At 42.3% G+C, this 27,816-nt stretch overlaps 3 protein-coding genes and 2 long non-coding RNA genes across 7 annotated transcripts; all 5 read right to left on the reverse strand.

The window, feature by feature from the left end:
- Positions 1-26: 26 nt before the first annotated feature.
- On the reverse strand, positions 27-2,690 carry LOC124197786 (protein transport protein SEC31-like). The gene is made up of 4 exons (XM_046593333.1): positions 2,488-2,690; positions 2,218-2,326; positions 2,033-2,141; positions 27-1,943 (listed from the first exon to the last, which is right to left on the reverse strand). Exons 1-4 carry the CDS (start codon positions 2,536-2,538, stop codon positions 275-277), a joined length of 1,938 nt encoding a protein of 645 aa, XP_046449289.1. The 5' UTR covers positions 2,539-2,690; the 3' UTR covers positions 27-274.
- Positions 2,691-4,442: 1,752 nt separating this feature from the next.
- Positions 4,443-13,762, reverse strand: LOC124198456 (mucin-2-like). 2 transcript variants are annotated; one of them, XM_046594295.1, is made up of 5 exons: positions 13,614-13,762; positions 13,423-13,518; positions 11,667-11,757; positions 11,468-11,573; positions 4,443-11,387 (listed from the first exon to the last, which is right to left on the reverse strand). In XM_046594295.1, exons 2-5 carry the CDS (start codon positions 13,441-13,443, stop codon positions 4,679-4,681), a joined length of 6,927 nt encoding a protein of 2,308 aa, XP_046450251.1. In that variant the 5' UTR covers positions 13,444-13,518; positions 13,614-13,762; the 3' UTR covers positions 4,443-4,678. The 2 variants fall into 2 exon arrangements, with proteins under 2 accessions (XP_046450251.1, XP_046450252.1); XM_046594296.1 differs by having other exon boundaries at positions 13,423-13,513; positions 13,611-13,730.
- A 23-nt stretch (positions 13,763-13,785) lies between these two features.
- Positions 13,786-14,861, reverse strand: LOC124198457. The gene is made up of 4 exons (XM_046594297.1): positions 14,754-14,861; positions 14,497-14,686; positions 14,128-14,296; positions 13,786-14,028 (listed from the first exon to the last, which is right to left on the reverse strand). The coding sequence occupies exons 2-4, from the start codon at positions 14,514-14,516 to the stop codon at positions 13,786-13,788; spliced, it is 432 nt and encodes a 143-aa protein (XP_046450253.1). The 5' UTR covers positions 14,517-14,686; positions 14,754-14,861.
- Positions 14,862-20,608: 5,747 nt separating this feature from the next.
- On the reverse strand, positions 20,609-22,490 carry LOC124198458. 2 transcript variants are annotated; one of them, XR_006876572.1, is made up of 7 exons: positions 22,351-22,490; positions 22,110-22,273; positions 21,777-21,967; positions 21,615-21,721; positions 21,416-21,555; positions 21,094-21,356; positions 20,609-20,730 (listed from the first exon to the last, which is right to left on the reverse strand). It is a non-coding gene; the product is annotated as an uncharacterized LOC124198458 (long non-coding RNA). The 2 variants fall into 2 exon arrangements; XR_006876571.1 differs by having other exon boundaries at positions 20,609-21,356; positions 22,351-22,486.
- Positions 22,491-24,046: 1,556 nt separating this feature from the next.
- LOC124198459 lies at positions 24,047-27,296 on the reverse strand. Its single transcript, XR_006876573.1, has 3 exons — positions 27,068-27,296; positions 24,402-24,576; positions 24,047-24,277 (listed from the first exon to the last, which is right to left on the reverse strand). It is a non-coding gene; the product is annotated as an uncharacterized LOC124198459 (long non-coding RNA).
- Positions 27,297-27,816: the final 520 nt, after the last annotated feature.

The following is a 27,816-nucleotide window of genomic DNA, read 5'->3' on the forward strand; positions in this document are numbered from 1 at the left end:
AGCAATTGATTTGACGACTTCAAAGATTTCGTGATAAAAGTGGATTGCCGTGTATTACCAATGGTTACAAGAAAAAATTTTCCGTTTTTCTTCCAGTCACCTTCAGAATTATGAAAAAATGCCTGTTGAGTAAGAAAACAGGAAACGTTACATAAATATGAATAATAATAATCAAAGACGAACAGAATAAATATTTCGTTTTTAACATGCTTGATTATACAGATACAGCACGTAGAATGTACTAAGTGAAAACGTGGGAAAAGTTTTTAGTCGTTTACTTTGGGGTATAGGTGTTCATCCGAATTTTCATTTTATTTTGGCTAGCCCCTCGCCCACTTTGATGGGGTAATTTTGGGATAATTAAATCAGATAATTCTCTGTGTTTTGGCAAATTAGTTTTTTGCTGCTCAAAGATGTCCCTCGATTTGGAAAGAATTGAAGCAGTATCAATTTCCTCTTGCAATTGGAAAACAAACGAGGGTGATTTGAACAAGTTGTTGTTGTCTCCGCAAGGCGAAGTTTCCTGAGGTAAGAGGCAACGTAAAGACGAATCATCAAAAACCAGGCCGGCAGCACAAGCGAAAACGTTGATTATTTCATGTCCTTCGTCATCTTTGAAGCAGGTGTAAAAATTGTTACAGTTGAGTGGGTAGCGGTAAAGGTTGCCGTTGCAATCGAGACGGAGGATTCCACCAGGTCCATCAAAAGAATTAGTCGTATCGTTAATAGAAGACGTATCTTTACAAACTGCCTCAGCTGGAGTCCGACACTGGGATGAAACATCGTCAAAGTAGAGGCCAGGTAGGCAGGAAAAAACATAAATAATGCGTTGGACACCATCAGAGACGCATTGGTAAAATCGTGAGCAATCGAGAGGGAATTGGAGTGGCTTATCTGATGTGCAGTCGAAACTAAAAGGGGGTTTGGGTGGTGTCTCAGGTTTTGGTGTGCGTGGCGTTGTCGTCGATGTTGTTGTACTTGGTGTTGTTGTCGATGGTGGAGGAGTTGGAGTGGGAGGCGTCGGCGGGGGAACTGTTGGAGTGGGAGGCGTCGGCGGGGGAGGTGTCGGCGGAGGAGGTGTTGGAGTGGGAGGCGTCGGCGGGGGATCTGTTGGAGTGGGAGGCGTCGGTGGTGTTGGAGTGGGAGGCGTCGGCGGAGGAGGTGTTGGAGTGGGAGGCGTCGGCGGAGGATCTGTTGGAGTGGGAGGCGTCGGTGGTGTTGGAGTGGGAGGCGTCGGCGGGGGAACTGTTGGAGTGGGAGGCGTCGGCGGGGGAGGTGTCGGCGGAGGAGGTGTTGGAGTGGGAGGCGTCGGCGGGGGAGGTGTCGGCGGAGGAGGTGTTGGAGTGGGAGGCGTCGGCGGGGGAACTGTTGGAGTGGGAGGCGTCGGCGGGGGAGGTGTCGGCGGAGGAGGTGTTGGAGTGGGAGGCGTCGGCGGGGGAGGTGTTGGAGTGGGAGGCGTCGGCGGGGGAGGTGTTGGAGTGGGAGGCGTCGGCGGGGGATCTGTTGGAGTGGGAGGCGTCGGTGGTGTTGGAGCGGGAGGCGTCGGCGGAGGAGGTGTTGGAGTGGGAGGCGTCGGCGGAGGATCTGTTGGAGTGGGAGGCGTCGGTGGTGTTGGAGTGGGAGGCGTCGGCGGGGGAACTGTTGGAGTGGGAGGCGTCGGCGGGGGAGGTGTCGGCGGAGGAGGTGTTGGAGTGGGAGGTGTCGGTGGAGGATCTGTTGGAGTGGGAGGCGTCGGCGGAGGATCTGTTGGAGTGGGAGGCGTCGGTGGTGTTGGAGTGGGAGGCGTCGGCGGGGGAGCTATTGGAGTGGGAAGCGTCGGTGTACATGGTGGTACTGCCATCCTGGGCCCAGTGCAAAGTGAGCGGCTCGGATCAAAAACGGTCATGGGACCGCACATAAAGCGGAAAACAGTATGTTTCCCATTCCGGTTAAAATCGACACACCTTAAATAAAATTCAATACATTTTAATTTCAAACTTATGGATTAATCTTTGATAAAAATCTTTCCCCAATAAAACATATTTATCCTCACCTATAAAATTGGGTGCAATCAGTTTCATTTCGAAAGAATCCGGCATGAGGACAGAGTCCCCCAGTATCTGGGAATCCTCTCATGTCGATCATAGGTTTCATGGATCTTGCTATTAACGAATTGAAATCAAATCATGTTCAGTTTAAAGGTAATGGAAAGCAAAATGTGTAACAAAATTTGCATACTGTGGCGATGTAAAATCTTGTCGCTTTCCTGACCGGAAGAATCGGAAGAGTAATACATAAAGAAGAGTGTCGATAAAGCAGCAACACAGCCAATTAAGACCCGCATTTTCTGAAACCAGATACAAATATTTCCCAAATCGAAATTAAACAAAAAATCTTCAATCATAGCGAAACTTACAACATACTAAAAGCTGTTAAAAAAAACAAATTTTCAAATTTACTTTAAATTACGTCTTTATAGAACTGAACAATAATTGAGAATGAATTTACCTTTTTGGTCGCTGTTTTCCGAACCAACCTGTTGAATTGTCCCAATGACATGGCCGATTGGAAATTAACTTTAGTGAAATAACTGGAGTCGTGACGGCGTTTCTACTGAGGGATATATAAACTCGTAAGTATTGGACCGTACCAACTTTACAATGCGTTGTCAAAACTCAACTGAGAATTTTCTTGAGGATGAACTTCGCTTTTATACAAAGGCTTTGGCGAAAAGATGGTAGTTATACGAGTTCGCAAAGTGTCCCGGAGAGCTGGAATATTTTTTTCTCCGCAATTCAATGCGGGTCCTTCGATCTTCATCTTAATATAAAATTCGGACCCAACGAGAAACTGACAAGCACAGAAGAAGGCGCTATAGTATATTATGTGCTTCCCCTGTTCAAAATTCAAGGCCAAGTAAAAAAACCTATTGTTGTGAGGTCAGCCAATAGTCAGCCGATAAACGTTGCCGTCACTTGTGCGATGTGAGTACATCTATCAGATGAAACAAGACACTGTTATTTTTGGCTTTCAACTTCACGCCGGGCTATATGTAAAGGAGATTCACATTCGGTTTAGTTTAAATCGACTCAAACTGACACTAGTTAATCGACGAACTTTGAAAACAAATTGGGGACTAGGACTAGAACTACTTGGTAAGAATGAATAAATCCCCGGAGTTAAAGAGACGTAGTATTACCCACACTAATTTTACAACTTCGATAGCCTACGAGACGTCAGATTAGTCTGTTTCTGTCGTCTGCTCTTCTCATTTTCTGATCGCCACTCTGACTCCTGGTGACAGTTCACCACAACAATCGTATTTTTTTTAAATAGTTTTTTGGAACAATTGCACGCATTAGTTACTGACGGTTCCTTTCGTGTATAATTCGTTCGTACAGTCGAAAATAGATAAGTTAGCTTGATGGCGTACAACATATCCTATTACTGTTATACCACTTGCAAAGTTGCAATCGTTTGATCTTGTCAACGCCAAAAATAATGTCCATTCGTGTATTTTGGTTATTTATAAAGTTTCAAGGACAGGAAACCACTGTGAGGCTAAGAAGTCTGTCAACCGTTGAATAAAACCGAAAGACGCATCGTGAGACCATCTTACCGACAAACACAAAGTAAAATCCCTACATGACTTGTTGTTCATTTCGACTTGTCAGATTTTGCGCAACACATTTTTTTTATTATTTTTAAATCTATTTAGTCACGGGCACCAGAATCGGCAATTCTCTGAAAATAGATGGCAACAGGGTGTCAACCGCCTTGTTTACAATATTCCATCGACTTTTCCTGCTGAAAACTATCACGCTGGAAGCTAATAATTATTTCAATCGCGGCTTCTTTAACTCGAGAAACAATAGTTCAAATTTCAGTTAATCCTTCGTTACATAACTGCATTAAATCACTAATATAATGAGCTAGTCGCGACTAGACCCCTCGCTGATGACTTATGAGACAGCGGGAAGACGGTGCAAACGCGTGCGTGAATATAGTTCCGGGATCGTTATTGCATGAGGTGTGTCAAAGTATTTAGGAAAAGGCGACGAACAGAAAGAAAAAAAAGGCAAAAGAACGCTGACCCTGAGTACCCCAACGAAATGCAATTGAAAGAATTAGCATTTTTTTGTAGCGTCTACCAAACCCCAGAAAGCCGTAAATAAATCGTCGTTGAAAATTCGAATCTAGTAACTGTAGCCAAGCTATAACTTAAGATTCGGTTTTGCGCGAAAATTCAAGGCCAACTGCTCATGTAGGAACATCCATAATTTCTTTGATAAAGCCGAATTTTTCTTACTATACATGAATCAACCATAAATTGTTCGAGTCAACTATAGAAGTCACCTTCTGATGCATTCGGATGAATTCATATCATTTGAATTTTGAATGAGGGAAATGATTTCTTTTTTAGCGGCGCATCAAAGATGACAAAGAATGAATCAAATAAAAACTCGTGTCCGTGAATTTGTATTTCCAGATTTTCATTTCACGCCGAAACAATCGGGACCGACAATCGGTCAGAACTCACACAATGGCATTATATAGACAAAAAAACTTTCCGAAACGTACAGGCAAAATAAAATTTCAATTTTTTTTTTTTCATTATCGTTCTCAAATTTGGTCAAAAAACTATGTAAAATATAAAAACTCGGGTTACATTTCTACTTTTTCTGTTGGATAAAATCTTTTAATTGGTCTTGCTTTGGCCGAAAAGGCTTTTGGAAAGCGGACTGATGCGGACGCCGTAAACTCCCGAGTCGAAGAGTCTTGGTCGAAAGTTACCCGTGACCGTCGTTGCTGCTGTCGATTTAGACTCTTTGCCTTTCCGGCTGTCGGTGTTGATCCGGCGCTGTCCAACCTGTCGATCAGCTTCTCCTTCATAACCCATTTTCCGTTTGGTTGATCCTCTTCCGGACTGGTGGGGTTGACTAAAAGATATTTCGGAGATGGTGGAACTGCTCGACTTTTGCTGGACGATAGTTCGCGATGTAGAAATGAGCGAAACGATATCGATTTTCTGCTTCAGCTGGAAGACGAGATTAGGCGACCGGAAGATGTTGTCGTTGACAGCGCACGAGGAAGTTTCGCTGGCCAACAGACAGGTCCTAGAATTTTCATCAAAGACCAATCCAGCGGCGCACGAGAAGACGAAAATGGTTTCTTGGCCTTGCTCGTTCTTGAAACATTGATAAAAGTTATTGCAATTGAGAGGGTAGCGGTAAAGATCACCCGAGCAGTTGATTTGGAAGAATCCTCCAACTCCCTGGGAAGAGCTAGCCGTATCGTTGATTGAACTTTGATCGTCACAAATTCCTTCTGTCGGTGTCAAGCACTGGGAAGTGGCTTCGTCAAAGACGAGTCCAGGTGCGCAGGGGAAGATGTACACAGTCCGATCTGTGTCCTCTCCAAAACATTGGTAGAATCGAGAGCAGTCAAGTGGGAATTGATGGAGTTGATTGAGAGAGCAATCGATGGTGAAGGGTCCGGCGGAAGGAGGTTGAGGGGTTGGGACAGGAGGTCGGAATGTAGTATCTGAAGGCACAGCTGGTCTGGAAACGGACCCTACGAGGTCCAGTATTCCCACGCTACCTCCTGAGCTACTGGTGGTCGTCGACGTAAGAATCCTGATGGCAAAAGAGGCTCCACCGATACTGGTGATGACACGACTGCTGGAGGATGCTAGTTGAATAATTCCTGCCGTGCTGCCGGATGCAACAGTGACTGTGAAACTAGCCTGGGCGGTACGAGTGAATTCTGTTGAAATCATTGAGCCATCCAAACCGATTTTGACAACTCCGTAAATGGTTCCTGAGCCGAAAGACATGGTCGTCGTTGATGTTGTGAAGAATCCATCACCGATTTGAGTCACCAGAGCTCCTTGAGCGTTCAACAGACCAAAGATCTGTCCAGGTAATACCATGAAAGTTGATGTTGAGCCTCCTTCGTTGACTGTAACTACTCCTTGGCCTTTGGCAGGTATGATACCAAACGAGCTACCTGAAGCGACTGACAAATCGGCGACTGATGCGAATTTTTCCTTGACTCCGATCTGGATAATGGAGGAAAGTGTCTGTAGCTGAGAAGAAACTTGGGCGGAACTGATGACGATGGATTTGGACAGTTGGAATTGCTCGCTGAAAAACATCACGCCGAAATTGCCGAGTACGGCAGGTACGTCAGGGCTAGTGGAATCGCTGATCAAAAGGTTTTGGGTGGTGAAAGATGTCGATCCGATTCCAGTCACGACATTTTCAGCCGATAAAATAATCAAGCCGTAAGTACTGCCTACTGGAACGGTAATGGTAGTCTTGACTTTGGTGACAACCGGATTTTGCACGCTCATCGTTCCATCCGGACGGATAGTCACGATACCAACTGTTGCTCCGGATTGGAAGGTGATTTTAGTTTGGCTGGTTGTAAAGTAACCACTGACGATTCCACTGATGTCTCCGCCAGAAGATGGAGCAACCATACTGAAAATGCCTCCAGACGGAATGGAGAAAGTTGTTTGCGTCGACGATGTTTCCGTTTCTTCGGTTACTATAATATCGCCGGAAGCGATAATAGCGCTAGTAGACGAGGCAGGGATTGAAATGGTCTGTCCAGCTGCTTCTTTGCGATTCAAGAAAGTAGCATCTCCAACTTGAAGGATTCCAAACAGCGACTCGACTTGGGAAGTTTGAAATGAGTTGAAATTCAACACACCAAAGATAACGGAAGCCGTCGATCCGGTGAGCGTTTGCGTGCTGAAGCTTCCGGTTCCAATGTTCGATAGTAGTCCCGTGTTGGTCGTTTGGACTATACCAACGGTGCTACGCAAACTGGTTATGATGGTGAATGTAGTTGTGAATTCGAAGACGGAAATTCTTACAATCTTCCCATCAATTCCAACTTTGTAGACTGCAACGCTGCTACCAGCAGGGAACGTCATGGAAGTTGTTGCCGTTGTAAACATGGGCTGTGCCAGATTTGTGATTGTGCCAACTCCATTACTAGGAGTGAGAACGCCAAAGAAGGTTCCTGGGGTGATGGAGAATTCTTGGCTATTTTCCCCAACGACCGTGACAGTTCCTTTTCCGCCTTCGGGAATGATAGCCAAAAGGTTGTTGCTTGGTACAGTCAAATCCTGGGCCGGCTGGGATGGCTCAGTTGGTGCTCCCACGGTGATGATTCCCGAAACGAATTGCTGATCGCCAGTGATGGTTGTCGAAGTCGTTGTGATGATTGTTTGGGAGCTGGTCGATGTTGTCGTGGTGGAAGGCTGGAGGACTCCAAAAGAGCTGGTGGTTGTACCGGTCGTGAAATAAGTCGTCATAAAAATCCATCCGCCAATGGTGACAACCTTTTGGTTGACAAATTGAACCGATCCGACAAAGCTGTTGGTTGGTACAGTTAAAGAGCAGGTAGATGTAGTGGTAAGAATGGTTTGAGTGCTGATGATCTGACCAGTAGCTCCGATCTTAACAATGGAGAATTTCGTTCCAGGTGGGAAAGATGTAGTGGTCGAGCTCGTCGTGAAAAGTCCATTGGCAACGTTGTTCCATACTCCGCCATTTTCGGTGGTGCTAATCACGAGAACTGAGCCAGGTGGAATCGAGTGGGTCGTTTCGCTAGAGTCTCCTTGTTTGATGACAATCTGAGAGCCACTTCCTTGGCTTACTACTCCCCAGGTGCTGCCAGAAGGTACAGCGATGGAAGGAGTAACCTGTTGGGTGTTTTGAATAATTTCCTTTTCGCCAATCGTCAAGAAACCTTTGATATCTTCAACAGCAACTTCAGGCTGCTCAGTCGAGATTGTACTAGCTGGAGTTGTTTCTGTTGATGGGCTTGGAGGGTTGGTTACTACCCCGGGAGCGGATGTTACTGGTGCGGATGTAATTACAGTGCCTGTAACTGGCGCCAACGTCGTAATGATGGAAGTAGTTGTCTCTGGGGCGATGGGAGGTGATGCAGGAACTGTTGTGAAGCTTCCAATATCAAGAACACCTGCGCGTGCGGTCAAATCTGTTGCTGTAAGGGGACTGACGTTGGTCATGATTTTAATTACAAAAGGAGCTCCTCCGATGCTTGTGATAATGTTTCGGTTGTCGGTTGTTTGCTCGAGGGTTCCAACTGTGCTTCCTGTGGTGACTGTTATAGTAATACCGCTCTGGGCAATTCTAGAGAATTCCGTTAAAATAATTTGTCCCTCCAAACCAATTTTGATGATTCCATATTGACTTCCTGTTCCGAAATTGATTGTCGTCGTGGTGGTAGTGAAAAATCGATCGCCAATGTTTGTCACCGTAGCATCTTGAACGTTAAAAACGACAAACAGCTGACCGGGCAGGACAGAGAAAGTAGAAGTAGCTCCTCCCTCAATCACCGTCACGACGCCTTGTCCTGTACTGGGTATAATTGAAAATGAGCTGCCAGTTGGGACCGACAATGAAGTAATGGAGTCAAAACGATCCTTGACACCGATTTGGACGATTGCAGAAATAGTTTCGAGTTTCTGCAAAACTGGGGCTGAATTGATGACGGTCGATTGAGACAGCGTGAATTGTTCGCTAAAATATACGACGCCAAAATTGCCCAATGTGGCGGGAATTTCAGGACCGGTGGAATCGCCCAGCAGCAAGTATTGAGTGGAGAACAGAGCAGAGCCGATTCCGGTTACTACGCCGTTACTGGAAAGAGTCAAGACGCCAAAAACGCTGCCAACTGGGACCGTGATGGTAGTTTTGACGGTGGAATCGATCGGGTTCTGAAGACTCATCGTGCCATCGGCTCTAATAATCACGATGCCGAATCTGGTGCCCGATGGGAAAATAATCTGAGTGGAGGTGGTGGTGAAATAACCGTTGGAAATTCCGCTAATTTCTCCGCCACTCTTCAACGTGACGAATCCTAAAATTCCGCCCGACGGAATGGAAACAGCCGTCTGCTTGATGGAAGTGCCATCTTCCTCCGTGATTTTGACTTCGCCTGAAACAAGAATGGCGATTGTTGTGCCAGGGAGAATTTGAATAGTTTGGACGGTTGTGGTCGACTGTTGTGGGTTCAAGAAGGTGGAATCTCCGATCTGAATAATGCCCGACAAGGATTCAACTTGGGTAGTCGTTGAGATGATTGGGTTGACATTGACAACGCCGAAATAAATGGGTTTCGCTGATCCGGCGAGAAGTTGAGTACTGAAAGTTCCTGTTCCAATATTACTGATGACTCCAGTTTGGGTAGTCTGGACAATACCGACGATACTCTGCGATGTAGTGAACAAGGTGAAAGAAGTATTAATTTGGACGAATGAGACTCGGATCAATTGGCCGTCGATTCCGACTTTCAGAATTGATACAGTGCTGCCAGCTGGGAAAGTAATCGTTGTCATGTTGGAAGTAAACATGGATTGGACGACATTGGTAACAATACCAACTCCGTTGCTCGGAGCGAGGACGGCAAGGAAGGATCCGGGTGTAACGGGGAAATCAGTATCTAAAGTTGATCCCTCTTCAATCAAGGTGACGATTCCTTGGCCACCCTGAGGAACAATGGCGAGCAAATCTCCGCCAGGAATAGAAAGATCCTTCGTAGATGGAGAAGGATCACTTTGAGCTCCTACGGTAATGATTCCCGAGATGAATTGTTGGTCTCCCGTGATGGTTGTCGACGTAGTTGTGATTGTTGTTTGAGAGCTGGTTGATGTTGTCGTGGTGGAAGGCTGGAGGACTCCGAAAGAGCTGATGGTTGTACCGGTCGTGAAATAGGTCGTGGAAAATGTCCATCCTCCAATGGTGACAACTTTTTGGTTGACAAATTGAATCGATCCGACAAAGCTGTTGGTTGGTACTGTTAAAGTGCTGGTAGATGTAGTGGTAAGAATGGTTTGGGTGCTGATGATCTGACCAGTAGCCCCAATCTTGACAATAGAAAATGTCGTTCCAGGTGGGAAGGATGTAGTGGTCGAATTGGTCGTGAAAATACCGTTGGCAACGTTGTTCCATACTCCTCCAGTTCGAGTGGTGTTAATAATGAGAATCGAGCCAGGTGGAATAACCGAGAACGTCGTCTCACCAGTGCCGTCTTCCTTCAAAATAATTCTGGAGCCCTCGCCCTGGCTGGTCACTGCCCATGTCACGCCAGGATTGACAGTAATCGTAGAAATCACCTGTTGGACATTCTGGATGATTTCTTTTTCGCCGATAGAGATGAAGCCTTTGATATCGTCTCCAATTGTTATGGCTGGTGCAGGAGTTGTTGTTGTACCAGAGGTTGTTACTGTAACCGGTGGAAGAGTTACAGTTGGTGGTGTAGGTGGAGTAGTCGGAGTAACCGGGGTTTCCGATACTGCTTCAGTTGTCGTTGTTGTAGGAGCGTCTGTACTGACTGGAACAGGTGCAACAGTTGAAATTACTTCAGGTAAAATCTCCGATCCAGTGTTAATTTCGAGCGTTGAAGTTGATGGAGTGGTTGTACTTGGTGTTGGAGGCTCCGTTGTTACAACTGGTGCAGCAATCGTGGTTGTATCAACCTCAATTACTGGTGTTGTGGTAGGTGCCGGCGTCGGGGTAAGTGGCCCCACGGGCACTGAGACGGTTGCCGGAGTAGTAGAAGGCTCCGTTACAGTAGTAGTGGCTGGTGTCGTGGTTGTTGTAATAATTTCTGGTGTTGTAGCTGGTACTGGAATGGTGACAGGAGGTACAGTTTGCTCTGGAACAGGTGCCACAGTTGGCACTGTGACGGGCTCCAGAGTGCTGGATGGTGTCGGCTGTGTGGCAGGAATTGTAACTGGTGGAGGAGTTGTGGAAGACGCTAGAATAGTAACAGTGGGATCTGTTATGATGACAGGAGCTGAAGTTGCGGTTGATGTTTCCGTCACTATTACGGGAGGTGCTGCAGTAGCAGGCACTGTGACAGGTGCCGCAGTCGATGCTGGTGTAGGTGCAGGAGTCGCCGCTGGTGTCGCTGGAACAGTTACGGGAGGCTGTGTTATTACAGGTGCTTCAGTTGAAGATACAGGAACAGGATCAGGCGAGGAAAGTTCAGTAACGGCTGTAGTTGTTGGAGTAGTAGGTGTTGGAGTAGTTGTTGTTGGAGTAGTTGTTGTTGGAGTAGTTGTTGTTGGAGTAGTTGTTGTTGGAGTAGTAGGTGAAGGAGTAGGTGAAGGAGTAGGTGAAGGAGTAGGTGAAGGAGGTGAAGGAGGTGAAGGTGGTGAAGGTGGTGAAGGTGGTGAAGGCGGTGAAGGACCCGGAGCCATTGGTTTCATGCTAACAAAGAAAGCATCCAGCTGATCCTTAGGACACGGCGGCACTGACAGCTCAGGGCCAGTACACAGAGACCGGCTCTCATCGAAAACAGCCATCGGTCCGCACATAAAGCGGAAAATGGTATGTTTCCCGTTGTTGTTAAAGTCGACGCACCTGGAATATCATATAACAACAAACGAAATGACAGTTAAAGGGGGTTTTTATTGAAAAAAAAAAGGAAAAAATTATATTACCTGAAGAACTGAGTGCAATCGGTTTCGTTACGTTGGAAACCCGCACCTTTGCATACAAACGGCTCCGTATCCGGAAAGCCTCTCATGTCGATCATCATAGCCCGAGCTAAATTAGCATTTCAATGATATAGCCGTGTGTGTTTATAGTTAGTTTCACGTGGCTTTGGCTAAGTATATAATATAATACAATTCAACTTACTATGGCGGCTCAAAATTCTCTCTGCTGCATGGGCGGCCCCAAAGGAAAGGGAAAGCGCGGCCAAGAAGACGAGACATCCCATCAGCCGTGACTTTAACCAAAAAAAATAAAAACTGGGATTAGATTTTTCTTTTTTTCTCCGTTGGCATCTCATTAACCATCTCCTCACAGGAGTGCTTATTTGGGACTCTTTTATAGCCCACATTACACGGGAACTATTTTAATAGCAAATTTATAGACACCGTCGTTAACCTCGTAAGCCTTAGGGGGAAAACATCTTTCTATATTCTGATCGAATCAAATAAATTCGAATGAATCGATATCCCATCAAATTTTCCTTTCCTTATTTTGTTTTTTAAATAAAAGATGAACGCGTTTAGACGTTGAACAGAGGTTCGTGACTAAGTTGTATGTTACCATCTTGATATGGAATTAAAATTTTTCTTTCTAGATTTTCTTGTTGGCCGAGTGACACGGTTGTGAGATTGACAAACTGTTTCAATGTCACCGGGGGGAAAGCGCCTCCCGATACGGAGAAGCGTTAAGGATGACTCGATAGCATAAATCTGTTGTTTCGTAACATAGACACAGCAATAGAGTGAAAAAAATAAAATGAAATAAAAACCAAACTTTGTTTTTTCTCCCCTCTGTGTTGTTTTTGTTCTTATAAGGCGCTATTGAAAACCAAAGTGGCTTGACTACTAGGGATCGTCTCTTTGGCAACGAGTTGGCAACGATAAAAACAAAGTTGTCTCTTTTTTTTTCATGGACATCTCGAGAACTTAATAGCCCAATGTAAAACGACTTATGTGATGCCTCTTGATGTCGAAATTTGTTTGTTGCCAAAAAACATTTTTCTTTTCTTTTCTTACCAGGAGACACGATTATAAAAAAAAAATACGGTAAGTGAACTTTGATCCTTGTTACTCGGAGCGCTGACCGAACGACGCCTTGAAACCGAAAGGAATTTTCCCAAACGGACAAACAAAAAAATCGGCCGTCAATTATACACAGCGTGAATAAAACAAAAATTTTCAAGGACGACGCCTTGGTGGCATTTTTTAGAAATAAATTAATTCCCCAAACAAGTCAGTGATCAAAAGAAATAAGGAAATCATGAATCATGTGCATTGGGATGAACAATGAAGATAACAACACGCAGGCCTATATTATAGCGATGTGAAGCAGCCCATGGGGAATGATGATGGATGTCGTGACTAGGCTCCTTCGGCCTATAGCACACACGGGCATATAAGGGAGAGAAAGTACTGTAGGCTATGTTTATACATCAACCCTCCTCCCTTCTCAAGTATGCCTCGACTCATTCTTAGTTAATTCCAACTCGTCTGCTGGTACATAAGAGTAAACCCGGTATTTTGATTTTTCAAATAAAAGTATACCCTGAAGCCTGTATAGGAGACGGCGGAGGAACCCGACGTCGATAAATCTTGTCCGGACGCCCAACGGCGCATAGAAAAAAAGAAGAAAGAGAAAGGAAGGTCAGCAGCAGCCATAGAGTGTGCCGCGTGATTTCACTTTCGTCCCAATGCCCGACTCTTCTTCTTCCCGTCTGGCCGCTAAAGTAGGCGGGGCGCGAAAAACCTCAACTAGCTGCTTCTTGATTGTTCGCTAACTACATAGCTTTCCCAATTGCTTAAACGCCCATCTGTCGTTTTTACACACATGTGCTGTATTCACGCAGCTTTGCCGATTATAATGTAAGAGAGAAATCAAATGTCATAATTGCTTCACTTACCGGCAAGGGCCTGGCTATCATTTTGATGATGAGTTGTTCTTGGTATATTGTGTCGCAATGTGCAGGTATGTGGAATTCCGCAGATCTTTATATTACCTTTAATTCAAATGATACAAAAACTTAATAACGAAAAAGTTTCTAAACTCAATTTTAAAAAGATTGGAATTAATTTGAAATGAAATCCATTTTACTTGTTTTGCTTAGTGCCGGGTGAGTGAGCAAAACCGTAGGAGAAGATGTGCTTGCGGAGGAACCGAATTCGACAATACTCTCAAGTCTTTACTCAGTTTAGTTCTGTTGGATATCCCTCGCCTTTATATAGGCAAGCTCTGAGCTGGTGAGTAGTAGGAGGAGGTGTGCACTCTATGCGGCAAAAGGATGAGCCACTACCACCACCAATAACACGCCCGGGTAAGGTTGGGATGGCTGCTGGTCGCGCGGGTCAGCGTTTCGGATTTCTCCGGTTGGCTCTCTGCTGATGCGTTGAGCCAGCGGCGATAGAGAGAACTCGAAGAAGATCTCCAGAAACGTTCCCTCTCTTTTCTCTTCGGCATTATGTGTGTCTGGACCATCAGGAGATCCAAGGCCAGATGGGTAGACGAGCTCCTAGAGAAAAGAGACAAAAAGACACATAACAACCCGGGGAGGTGAATATAAATCCGGCGTACCTGTGCGCATTGTAATGGAGCGTGAATTCGTTCTCACTTTTTCTTTATTCTCTATGTGAATAATCTCATCTTCTCCTGGGTTCCAAGTAGCTGGTCGAACATGTCGTTGTTTCGCCATACCCAACCATCCGGTGAATTGATATTCTGAACGAGAGAACGTCGTTTTGACCTTTGGAAAGTCGATTCGGTGTAGCTGTGCAAATTTACTGTAAAAAAAGATAAATGAAACAAAATTAAATCATTTTTGACTTTCGAAAAAGGTAATGAAGTGAAATTAATATTTAAGTCTTTTGCCTTAAACAAGATAATAAACTAGATATTAGTCAGTTAACTAATCAGTTTCATCTAGTTTTTAAATGAAATAACCTTTCCTAGTCCTCAATGTACTGGAGAAAAATGTAGTTACGAGTTTTTGAGTTGCTTCATCAACAAGAACCGCTGACTTTGATGAGCCTTGAATTGGATTAGTCATGGATGACATGGACAAGAAAACTCTGAAATGCCTGTAACATCTTGATCATTTTCTTCAAAGTTTTGGCCATGGTGGCCTGAGCCTTGCCTCTGACAAGAAAAAAAGCAACGTCTGTCTCTGTCAGCTTTAAAATAAAAAAGAAAACATTTCAAAAATTCGAACTCGGGTTTATAGAATTAAGACAAACATACCTATGAAAATAGTAAAATGTCAGTTGTGAAGTGCACAAACTATTAGTTTTTTCGTTTTAGTTATGGCTTTAAACCCTTGAAACGTTTCATGTAATTCACGTGTCGTTCGCTAAATTGTCGGCTGCAATTTGCTGTGATCCGATTTTACATTTTTGCCAGATTGCGAAAATGAGTCGAAAATTAAACATTTATTTTTATTATCGAGTTTTTAATTAAATTCGTCTAAAACAAACAAATATTAAATCGGGTAAAAAAAACTAATTACAATAAAACTAAATAAAAGTAATTAAACAGAATAAATCCGAGCAATACGATAAAACTAGCACAAACAACTAAACAATACCGGCAAACCTAGATTTGCCAAACAAAAAAATATAACAACAAACGAATTTCCTTTGGCATAACATGAATAGCCGCCTGAATGGTATTCACGGCGTCTTAATCTCCGTGTAACCAAGTGAAATGGTTACTATGTGCTACTTGAATCATGTCGTCAGAATTACAGTACGCCGTACTGTAGAGCTGCAGCACAGCTTTTCTATTTCGTGCTTGAGATATTTGCGTGTCATCACCTTCCATTTTTATTTTCTCGGTATGCGCCACTCTTACTTTACTTGACATCGATTTCCGTTTATTGTTGTGTGCTGTGCTGGCGATCTCCGGCGATTATTGTTATCCCTAAAGAGTAATATCGGGGGAACATTTTCTCCCGCATCAAATAAGGCATATCCCAACAAATGAATTTTTATTAGGAAGGAATAGAATTTTGAATCACGCGCGTCCGCTTTCTCTCGTTATTTTAACGCGCGTCTAGCTTCGATTCTTTCCCTCCCGAAGAACCAAGAAATATCTACACGCAATCCGATCCGTTCATCCGTTCACAGCGTCTCTCCGACGTTGGAAATGTAGCGTGAAGGAACAAGAAGACGGGATAGTACTTTGTAACATATTTGGCAATCTAGACTATATATAGAAAATGCACGCGCTTGTTGCACCGGTGATAAACTGTCATCCCGAGCCGGACGATCCATCAAGGGGCGGACGGCTGAGGAATGTTGCGCATTTCCTCGCTAGCAGAGAATCATCAAAGTCAAAGTGGTTAGCCATTGTGTGTGTTATTTCGCTTGCGTACATTATTCGCCAGCTGATTGGATTTACTATACCCGCAATAGTTTATCAGCTCAATCAAGCAACGAATGGATTTACAATAGTTAGTTTTACAATACATATTTGACTCCTAGTCGTATATTATAGTCTTCAAAAACAATAGGAAGTCTCAAGCCTATAAAGTTCATTTCCTTTTCTGACGAGTTGCCTGCCAAAAAACGTGCAGTGTCTTGGATATTTACCTAATCGAGATGTTTTCTTCTAGTTGGTTCTTAGCTTCTTCCCTCAAGGACACACTCACATAAATGTTATTCACCTTTTTTTTCGGCATTTCTTTTATTCTTTACCCATTTTTACAGGGCCCACGGAGCCGTTGCAAAAGGTAAGAAAAAAAAATTTGATTTACGATCCCCGTGAGCTCCATGATGGTTCCTTTTTTTTCCCTTTCAAAAAATATCGCCGGTATCCAGCTTGGAACTGACGACTTGAGCCGAGATTTTTAAAAAATTTTAGTCCCATCGTTCCATAACTTTTTTTTTTCTCGAATCACACATGTGGGATAGTATATACCTTTTATTCTTGATTATACTCGTCACGACGTCCAAAAATCGCAGGATCATATCAATTCGCATAAACACATTCAGTTATTCAACAATGGCCGTCGTGTCGCCAGGGCTTTGTTAGATGGTACACAATGAATATTGCCACACTTGGCACAGACTTCCGGGTGACAAAGACCAATCGATTTTAAGCGTTCGGGGAAAAAAAAATCGCATTAACCATATCTCATGTCACATCTTCGCTGGGAAAGTGATGTCCTAACGATCCTGGCCAGTATCCTTGAGATTTTCCCCAAGTCATATTGCCCAGTCACACCTGAGCATCTTGTATATGCATTCAAAAACGATGGGCAGAAATCTTTGCCAAAAAAGATGATTTCGACGTCATTGGTAATAAGAGAATACGAATCATCAAACTGCAGCAGGTTGATGCTTCGACTACTTTTTCTTCTCCTTTCACCGAATCAAAAGGACGAGACGATCCATTGTGACGACAAGGCACATTACGTATTTCGGATAGGGGAAATCCTTGACCGGCAATGCGGCATAAGTCAACGATCAAACGACAATAAATAAGGAAAGAGAAAGATAGACATCGCCAACGCGCGATTTCTTCGGTTTTATACGTATACACCCATAAATAGAGGAATTTAACAAAAAAACAAAGTCGCGGAGAAACTTTTTGGATGGAAATATTTCTGATGGCGCAATATGCTCTGTAATATTGGGCGCGCTCTGTCCGGTATATTACAGTTCAAACATTCGATTAATCAATCATCCGTGAAAGCGCGCTGTGTGTGTGCGCTGTTTGGCTCCCCCCTTCAAAAGGGTCATCCGAAAATAAATGGTGGCACGATTTCCATTTTGCTGGTCATAAATAAAACTTTTGAAAAAAATATTTGCAACATCTTTCTGCATTTTTTGAGTCGTTCCCGCTGACCCTCTATATTATAATAAGCTCGGAGTGGGACTAGAAATGAACAATACGTCCTGATAATTTACAAACTGACAATCGAAATGTTTTTTTAAAGAAAAGCTCTTTGCTGCATGATGAGATAATGAAATCGTTTGCTTTTCTTCTTCTTGTAGAATGGGAAAAAATTGTTGATGTGTCTTGTTGAAAACCCACGACCTTCTGCTACTTTACGGTCAAGAGAAGAGAGATAAAAGAAATAGGTAGCGCGAAACTTTCACCTGTCGCGCGTTTAACTGAATAACAGGTTGCGTGAAGCGTCATCGGAAAATTTTCTGACAGGGCCCACAATCATCTTCGCTTCTATTTCGTCAGCGTGAACACGTGGGAATGGCCGGTTGTCTTAATGTACATTCGTTGTACATAAACTCGTATTAGACATTTGGGAATACCTATAAACTATTTGGGTAATGCAATAGTAGTTTTCGATGGCCAATATTATAGCGCACAGAGGTAGCGCTCTTTTCTTTCTTTCCATTTCAAAGGCCTTGAATTTTTTGGTTTCTTATTTATAGTCATTCACAAATGTGCCATTTTTTGCCGGTAAAAAAAGAATATGTCCTTAAATGGACGATCGGATACATCTCGAGATTGTGACGATATCTTGTATACGTGTCAATAAAAAAACTCGAACTGTCTACTTGAGACTGAAAAATCTACACGGCATTTGTCATGAATCAAACTGAATTACTGTGATCATCAATCACCATCAATCTTATTTTTTATTTGATTCCTTTGTAACCAGAACGCCAAGAGTGGGAGGTGATTCAAATGTCTGTTTTGTTACAGGTTGAAAAGTTAAATTAAAATTATTCCACTTTAATTTGAATTAATTAACCAATGGTCAACTGCAAACTGAAAGTTCGGCGAAAGTGCCTGCGCTACACGCAGCGATTTCCAAGTGTGGTAATATTTGCCAAACCAGAAGGAAGTTGCAAGATGGTTATTTACTTAAACAATTTCCGTTATGTATTTATGTACGAGAAATTAGTATTCAATCGAACGCCCACTGTGGTAGAGATTGGATAAGACGTCCAGATTTAGTCACCGCCGCCTTCTCCATAACTTTATTTCAACATGTGCAAAAATAATTCATTTTTGAGTTATGTTATGACAAATGATGGAGTAGAAGAAAACAACAGCGTTGCGCGGACGACGACTGCCGTCCCCTTTTGCGGTATTGTCTAAAGGCCGCGGCCGCTATCCCTTCAGCTTCACGTCCGATTGGCGAAAAAAAGCTCTCCGTTATTTGATTTGACGTGACACAATGAGAGAATGAGGTTCATAGCTTTTTTCTTTTAGAAAGTGGGTGGGTTCGTCTTAGTCTTAAATACTATCGTGACGAGTCGAAATTTGTTTTTAGACAACCGAAATAATGTATGATCTCCTTAAATTCTCGTATTGTAACACAAGACCTGAGCCACCTCGGAGAAAAGAGAATCAACAGTTTCGTATAATAATGATGTATGAATGAGGATGTTAGCTTTACTATGCACAGCACAGCACAGCCATTTCTTGGATTCCTACCGCGTTGCTAAGAGTCATTGGAGCCTGGTGGAAAACACGGGATCGATTCATCATACGGTTCATTTCTCTCTCTTTCATAGGCGTTGGTTTGTTTAGTGCCACCTACGTGAGTGAGACCCGCCTGCGAGTTTTTTCCTTGGGTCTCACCTGCAGTGACGGATCCTTTCACCCGGAATGCACCATGTTGTCTACCTTCCTTTTCGATGTAGCAATCCTCCACCTCCGATTCATTAGAGTTGTCTTGTTTGTTCTAGTTTTACCCTTTTTCGCCCACGGAATCTTTGGAGACTGCAGACATTGGCCCAGTGCCAGCAGACAACTAGCAACAGAGAGTCTATTTCTTATCTTCTTCTTCTTTCGACCAGCCTCATAAATGCATCAATCGCCCTCTGCAGAAGAAGTTTTCTTGAATGGGGACGTTCGCTTTCACTCGGGTTTCCTTTTCTCTTTTTCCAATTTTTGTTTCTTGTCGAAGACAAACAAAGAATTCGTATTATAACAGCCTGTAGCTCCTCTTCTTTTTCTTTTTTTTTTGCCAGCTCATTTCTTTTTTCCAGGGAATCGTTTTGGCTAATCAGATGCAGACTGGGACTATGGTGCATATAATATACAGACCCTTGTTTGTTGCCTTTGGCCTGAAGGTTTTTTTTCTTGGCACGTGTGAGGCAACAACGACTTTCAGATCGCTCAAAGAGGCACCGCTCGCACACCTCAAATTCCCATACGAACCCAGAGCCAGGTGCTTATCGATTTTGATAAAGCAATAATAAACAAAACGGAAAACGAGTTTTTCATTTTCGCAACAGCATTTCGTGTGGCATATTGGGCATTCAAATTCGTCTCCACCTTTTTCGCCATCTACCGCTCATTTATCAAAGTTAGGAAAGTCCTTAAGCTAAAAAAACTTTTGCTAGGATTTGTCGTCAATCGGATGCCGATCCCTTGCTTCGCGCGCGAGTTTCCCGATAGGGTGTTTTTTTCACGGGGTTTAGGTTTTTTGGGGGGAATTTGGCAATATTTCCACCAATCAACAATTTCTCATGAAACATTTTCCACCAATCAACAATTTCTCATGAATCATTTTAATGGCATTAAAATAGATCATGAATGTGGAGAGAACCCTTATGATGCAGTGTCATTGGCTGAGAAATTGGCCCTTTATGCAACACAAATTCCATCTATTAAAATATCAACCATGGACGGATATCAACATGAACTGGAGGTATTTAATAACACTCATACTCAGGCTCATCGTTGTCGAAAAGCACTTGGAGGAGGAATGCGGCAGGCGGGTATTTTGGCCGCAGCCGGAATTTTGTCACTTACAAAGGGACCTACCAGGGTAGCTCAAGATCATATTTTCACCAAACAATTGGCTGTTACTGCGCAAGAGGTTTGAAAAAGCGTTGTGGAAGTTGATCGAGATATCGTAGAGACGAATATGGTTATGCTAAAAGTCGAGCCCATATCAGGTGCTACCCCTAATTCAATTGTGAAAAGATTTGCTGAATCTACTGAAAAGGAAGTTCACGGGATCGGTCAAGATATTCGTTGGCTTGCTTACCCGATGACTGAAACGAACATCATAATTGTTGTTCACTGCAGTAACACACCTGAAGACATCAATCTCGCTCAAGACAAATAAGGGTATGTTTTTGATGAAATCAATCAAAGTAACGCTGTATAAGTAAACTGGAAGCTTCATAAGTGCTTTATTCCATGTAACGATCATTACAAACGTAGTATTGTTGTAGATTTGGGAATTGGTGGAAGAGCTGTTCTTTTGTTTGTATCAGCCGTTACTCGTCTTCTATTCATGTGTAAAAAATGAATACATTGTTATTTACCATTTCGTAGTTGACGTTATGAAATCATGCGTTTAATAGCGCCTTTTTTAAAACTACCTTAAGTCATGTCGCATATCTAATTAGGTTTTTTTCCCCCAAGAAGCCAAGCACTTCCACTAGTGGTTAGATATTATACATAAATACAAAGCTCGAGCTACGAATTCAAGCAAAACGTAACACGGCGTACAAATGCAGGGAAATTTGATTAACTGCTTGGACGTGTTTATTTAATCTTTGCTAGTAAAAAAAAAGAGAGGCCAACACCCAAGCAAAAAAAGCAAGCCAGCAGTTACACACGCACGTTACGATATTGATTGGTTTCAAACCTTCTCCGAAAAATGCTTCATCGTCGCTCTCAAACGTGTTATCGGGCACCTTGTAAAGGCGGATGACGGGCTTGTTAGGATCGTTCACCAACAAATATTTGCCATCCTCTTCCTTCATACACAAATCATTAATCCAACGGAGAATGCCCCAAGCATTGTCGATGTTAAGGTTGATTTGTGATGCGAAATCTGACGGGTGGAACTGCTGTGTTCCAAGGATTACACGACGCGATGTATCTCGTATGTGTATACGGGAAACATATCTGAAGCAAACAATATTAGTTACAATAATGTTCAAAGGACAACAGGAGCCTCCACATACCCGAATTTAATCCAATCAGAGTTGGCGAGCAGAGCTTGCACAGTCCATTTTGCTAGCTTGCATGCATTATTCAGCTCGTTGGCCTGAACAGCACCTCGCTGAGTGTCCAGTTTCTGGCGCCATTCGACTTCACCAGACAACTTGAAGTACAAAATCATTTTAAATACACAGTTTCATTACGAACAGTAAATATGCATACCCTTGAGTCCCATTCATTAAGAGCTTTGATGTTGATAAATTGGTTATCACCAGCCGATCCAACGGTGACAGCGTCATGTTCGCAACGTGCCACCAGGACACCACCTCCTGAAAACTTAGTATTAGACTATTTATTTCAAATTTAATGTTTTAACCTACAAACCTTCATCAAAGTCAGTACACTAGGAATGTTCTCTGTGTTTAGTCTCTTGGTATCATAAGGATCATCTGAGAGCTCCAGTTCATGTTGATATCCGTCCATGGTTGCTATTTTAATGGAATTTGGGTTGCATAAAGAGCCGATTTCTCAGCCAATGACAGTGCATCATAAGGGTTCACTCCACATTCAAGAATCTATTTTAATGCCATTAAAATATGTTATGATAAATTGTTGATCGGTAGTAATATCACATCAGCTATGTCAATATGTCAAAATACATGACCCAACATTGCTGTCGTGTCAATAAAGAAAGTTGAGATAAATTAATTGTATCACCTGAAGCATAGGATCTTTGTAGGAATTTGCAAATTTCATTTTCCAGATGTTGATGAGTTTGCAAGTCTCAGCCTTGCCGATCCACTGGCATTGGAAACTAATGTAGTTTCAAGAATTATAGGGTGATAATCCAGCATTGTTCTACCATCACATCGTAAATCATCCTTTAATATTTCCAAATTTGAATCCGTTAAGTAAGGACAATTTATTTCAATAAGAGACCAACAGAATTTAATTATACCTGGACTCCATGATGACTGAATGCTTTTCGGTATATAAAAAACCGTACTGCTATTGTACCAGCTTTACGTAGTAGGGAAAATAATTTACAATCAAAGGATTATAAGCCTACATTATTTAAAATTTGACTATACATTTTTCTTTAAACTTGCCTTGATTCAGTTGATTGATTAGCAGCCAGCCTTGTTTTGTTTTTGAATAGCAGCCAGCCTTGTTTTGTTTTTGAATTCCAATCCAAGGCCGCGTTGAAGTTCGTCGGCCTTGAATTATGGATTGGCGTCATAACCACCTGTCGGGAGAAAAACTAACTAAAAATAAGCGATTCTTTTTTACATTTAAATCACACCAACCCCTTTATCTCAATCAAAGCGGGATCACGACGTTGCAATGTAAAAGCATCCCCTCTACAAGATGAATACCGTGACGAAAACCCCCACAAATCGCATAAAAGAACAATGGAACCCCCCAAACGAAAATAGTTTCCCTATCTCTCCGAGAGGAACAGCGCCACCTCCCAGAGAGAAATCGAGTAAAAAACCCCGAAAACAGCTATCGAGCCGTAGAAGAAAGAGACGTCGTCCCACAGTCGGAGTAGGAGGTGGGTAGAGTGGGGTCGGGTGGGGTGGGGTGGTGGGTGGGAGGAGACAGGGTTGTTTGCCGATAAATCCCTATCGGGAAATTTTACATTCCGATCCCTTGCTTCGCGCGCGAGTTTCCCGATAGGGCCTTTTTTTCACGGGGTTTTAGGTATTGAATTTAATCCAAGGCCGCGTTGAAGTTCGTCGGCCTTGAATTATGGATTGGCGTCAGAACCACCTGTCGGGAGAAAAACTAACTAAAAATAAGCGATTCTTTTTTACATTTAAATCACAACGACCCCTTTATCTCAATCAAAGCGGGATCACGACGTTGCAATGTAAAAATATCCCCTCTACAAGACGGTCGCAATTTGAATACCGTGACGAAAACCCCCGCAAATCGCATAAAAGAACACTGGAACCCCCCAAACGAAAATCGTTTCCCTATCTCTCCGAGAGGAACAGCGCCACCTCCCAGAGAGAAATCGAGTAAAAAACCCCGAAAACAGCTATCGAGCCGTAGAAGAAAGAGACGTCGTCCCACAGTCGGAGTAGGAGGTGGGTAGAGTGGGGTCGGGTGGGGTGGGGTGGTGGGTGGGAGGAGACAGGGTCGTTTGCCGATAAATCCCTATCGGGAAATTGTTCGGCAAAGGAGAGTTCTTATGTTAGTTATGACTAATTAGTAATTACCTATGAGTACGGTTTGCTGATAGTTCACTAAATGAGAAAAAGTTTGAGTTAACATTATGACATACTTGGATGAATGGGTTCCTGCGATCAAAAATCTTGGTGTGCACGCTGAGGAAAATCAACCTTTTTTCAAATGATGTTGGGAAGTACTGGAACAAACTAGGAATCGCTGAGAATGATCAGCATGTTCATCAGAGTATGAATGACAACTGCGAGCCCCAGAATCTCATAATCCTAAGGGTGTAGTCCTAAACATAGTATTAACATATTATAAAAAAGAACCCTATGAAAGCAATTTTGTGTATATACTACCTCTTTAAAGTGAAATAACATGAACGATTTTCAGTAGCAGGCCCTAATTCAAACTCAAACGTGTCTGTTGAGCTTGAACAGAAGAAACACCATTCTGAACAAAATTGTGTGGGCAAAGAATAATTAATATTGAATCTATTAAGACTGAATAATATCTACTAATAACTCACTGAGTAATGAGTAATGACCAATGGCTAGTCACTAACAGTAACAACGAAGAAATTACACGAGAAAAGAATAAAGAAAAGAAAAATCGGATAAAATTCCCCGCCAACCGCTAGGGTTTTTTCGTTTATTTACAATAAATTCGTCTGCATCGTATAACGCCCGACCGCTGCTTATCGCCACCTATCGGTGGAAAATGGAAACACGAAACACAAACAAAGTCATTAAATTTTAAAGCTCGTAAATTTAATTTTTTTAAAATTCTGAGAAAATGAATAGAAAAAAGGTTACGTTTTGACTCCATCACCTTTTTTGTGGCTGTTCGTTCAACCGCAACTTTCTACTTGACTGATTATCTGTCGTACTTTGCGCGCTCCAAGTTTCGCTAAAATGCTTTTCATCCAAAACTGGGGTTCGCCTCTTTTTGCGGCTAGATCGGTTGGTGTTGCTATGGTAGTAATGACAAGTCTCTCCAGAGACAACTATAATAATAAAAAAAAATACCATAACGAGATTATAAAAAGATGTGGCGTTAATTTTCCATGACAAAATCCATAACGTCTAATTTATTTTCAACATTTTATCAGCGCTACTTATTATATTTTCTTTTTTGTTTTTTAATTTAAGAATCAAGACCGCATTAAATTCGATAAATGTGTTTTATTACAAAAAAATTCAACCACATGAAGTCCTAACGATTAAACCATTTCCACCCTTCCGCCACTGGACTAGAATTTCTTCTAGTCGGAATGTCCAAAGATCGACCTCGAGCTTTTTGGTCGGCGTAATCAAGTCTTTAGCATATTTCCGTGAAGTCCTACACTTCAGCCATGGAACATCGTAGTCAAGCAAGTCCCGTACCATGACCTCACCGTTAGAAATGCCCTCCAATGAGCTCACAATGGAGTCATCACATGTTTTATATCCGCCGCTAGATGGCGCTTCTTATTATTTTTTTGGACGAGCAGGGATTTGAACCCAGAACTTCTCGTTGCCTCCGGATTGCAACTGCGACTTAAGCCTACATCAGCCCTAATTTTATTTTTTATTTTTTTTTCGCTTGGCGCAACCAAAGACTGGTGGCTTTTAAAAACGAAACCAAAACAAAGATATTCGTCAAATATCTTCTAATTCCATATTGCTATTAATAAATTTTGCTGTAACTTTAGCTTAAAATAAAGTGCGACGTTGGGTGGCGGGGCGAAGCCTCCGCCACACCTACGTAAGTCGCACCCCTTATGATTGAAAGATAACTAATTTGAATGATTCTATATGTTTGATTGATATCCTTACTATTTTAGTGTTTAAAGAAAAAGTATCGCGGTAATTTAAGCAATAAACGAAGCGCGAAGGGGGGAAGGAGGGCGGGACTTCCCAGTTTCCTACGGGAACCTCGCAAACCGGAACGGGATGCCAGCATATTTCCCTACTCATACTCATACTCATCCTCGCTGAGTGAGTTGAGTTGAGCCCAAGAAAGCAAACATCATACATCTAGCGGTAGAATTGCTAACTTTATGCATTCATGTGATTTTCTAATGGATTTCAATAGTAAATTTGTAAATTCAAACTTCAAAGGTAATATGAAGCAGAATAAAATTTCTATAAAAGATTGATTTATTCGTCTTTAAATTTCCAATTCAAATAGTATGTGCAACCATGGTTTAATGGTTATGGCACGCAGTGTAGTTAGTTAGTAAGTCTCTTGTCTCCTCCGGTGTCTACTACTGTCGGTGTTACTATGCATATAGCAACACCTTGATCCAAGTCCAAGGTGATTTTTGCCTTTGCCTTTGTGCTTTGTCTCCATTTGTCTTGATAATTATGATAGAGTGATGACAGATGACGACCCTTCCCCTTTTGGCGGCCATCATTGAATCAAAAGCTCACCCTTCCCTAATCCCTATTCCTAGGCTGCCAGTTTACCTGGTTAAAAATCTATAAAACAAGTTGACAAGCGTGACAAGTTATTCAGATTACAGAAATCATTACAATCATAAGTACTGTCCGGATGGTTTTTTTTTCATATCACCCGGGTGAAAAAGGGCGGAGAGCGGGAGTGTGGGCGTGCCTTGATGATTCCAACAAGTTTGATTACATTCAAAAGGAAGACCTGAGCAAAGGAGGCATCATAGGGACGATTATTGGTCGGGCAAAGAAAATGGCGTTAAAAAACATGAAATTATTATTTTTTAAAAATTCCTCTTTGTGAACTTTGTTGGGCCATGCAAATCGTATTGATTAACACATCACTGCATACGTAAAAATCTAGTTATACATGAATGACAACTGTTCCTATTCCTATGCTTCCATCACTTGAGTTTTTCCTTACTTTGTACTTATATATTTAACTTTCGATTGAAAGAGTAATTAACCTATTCCCTAGTTGTTACGCTACGGCTACATGGGTCGACGAGTAATTTCTGGTAGGGCTTGCCCGCCATCCTATTCGTGTTAACAGTTAGAAATTCTCGGAAACCCTAGGCCTAAAGGTACATACTTTAAATATAGTTAATTTCACCTTAATTTACCTTAAAAACAATGTATATTTAAAGGTTGCGCCAGATGTAATTTCGATGGCGTTGAGGGAATAAATTGAACTAAGCACCTTTGATATAGGTTTTGATAAGATTATAATGCCTTGTTCTTATAAATCAAGATGCGACAAAATATGCTCACTTAATAACTTGAACTTAAACTTGATAAACTAGTCGTCAAAGTGTTGAAGAACCCTGTATGTAATGAATGTTTTTGAAGTTACTTCACCAACGAGAACCACCAAGTGACTTGTTCACATGGATGATGGACAAGAAAACTCTGAGATGCCTGAAATAATTCCTTTGTCATTTACTTCTAATTCGCCCTAGCAGCCTGACAAGCAAGAAGGAGCTCTAATGTGTCTGTCTCTGCCAGCTTTTGTACACTAAACAATAATTCACACTTCGGGTTTAAATAATTCAAGTACAAACATACCTGCCAAAAGAGTCGAATGTCGGTTGTGAAGTGCATCGCAAACTATTTCCTGGTAAGTTTGATCAATGATTTCTAGTAATATAAATTTTGCACTCTCAAAAATTGAAAAAACAACGTTTCAACTTTCATGTGTTGTTTACTTGTTCGTTCAATTGTAGTCTGCATTCTGTGGGGGATTTCCCGGTTTTGCATTTGCCAGATTGCAAAAATAAGTCGAAAATTGAATGAAAATAATTGTTTTTTTATTGTCTTAAAAGTATGTATGTAATACTACCCCCAAATTGATTGGGTAAAAAAAACTAAACGAAATAAAACTTAATAATAATTCACTAGGCAAAATAAGATTTGCAACGCTAGTGGTTAATATCCTAAAACTCCTAAAAGGTACGACATACGAGTGATACGACACATAGAAAAGTTGATGAATCTGTCATCCACTGCTGCAACTTTTCCCCTTATCTCAATATTTAAAATGCTATTCAATGTGGGATCTCCGGTGTCTACTATGTACAATGAACCCAATCAACACTCACGGTACACGCGACTGATGGCCAACAATGAGCTTTTCCATTCTATAAACCGGGAGAGAGATCTATCCAAAAGTTTTGTATAGAGACGCACAATGAGACTGGGGAATTGGCCATCCAAGTCACTTTCGAGCCCGCGTCGTTTAGACGCAATTTGGTAATCCCGCGTACACGTAGTGTGTGCTGCTATAATATCCACTTCTTTATAATATCCAACCAACT

The sequence above is a fragment of the Daphnia pulex genome, chromosome 7 (genome assembly GCF_021134715.1).
Source record: "Daphnia pulex isolate KAP4 chromosome 7, ASM2113471v1".
In the NCBI taxonomy this organism is placed as follows: Eukaryota; Metazoa; Arthropoda; class Branchiopoda; order Diplostraca; family Daphniidae; genus Daphnia; species Daphnia pulex.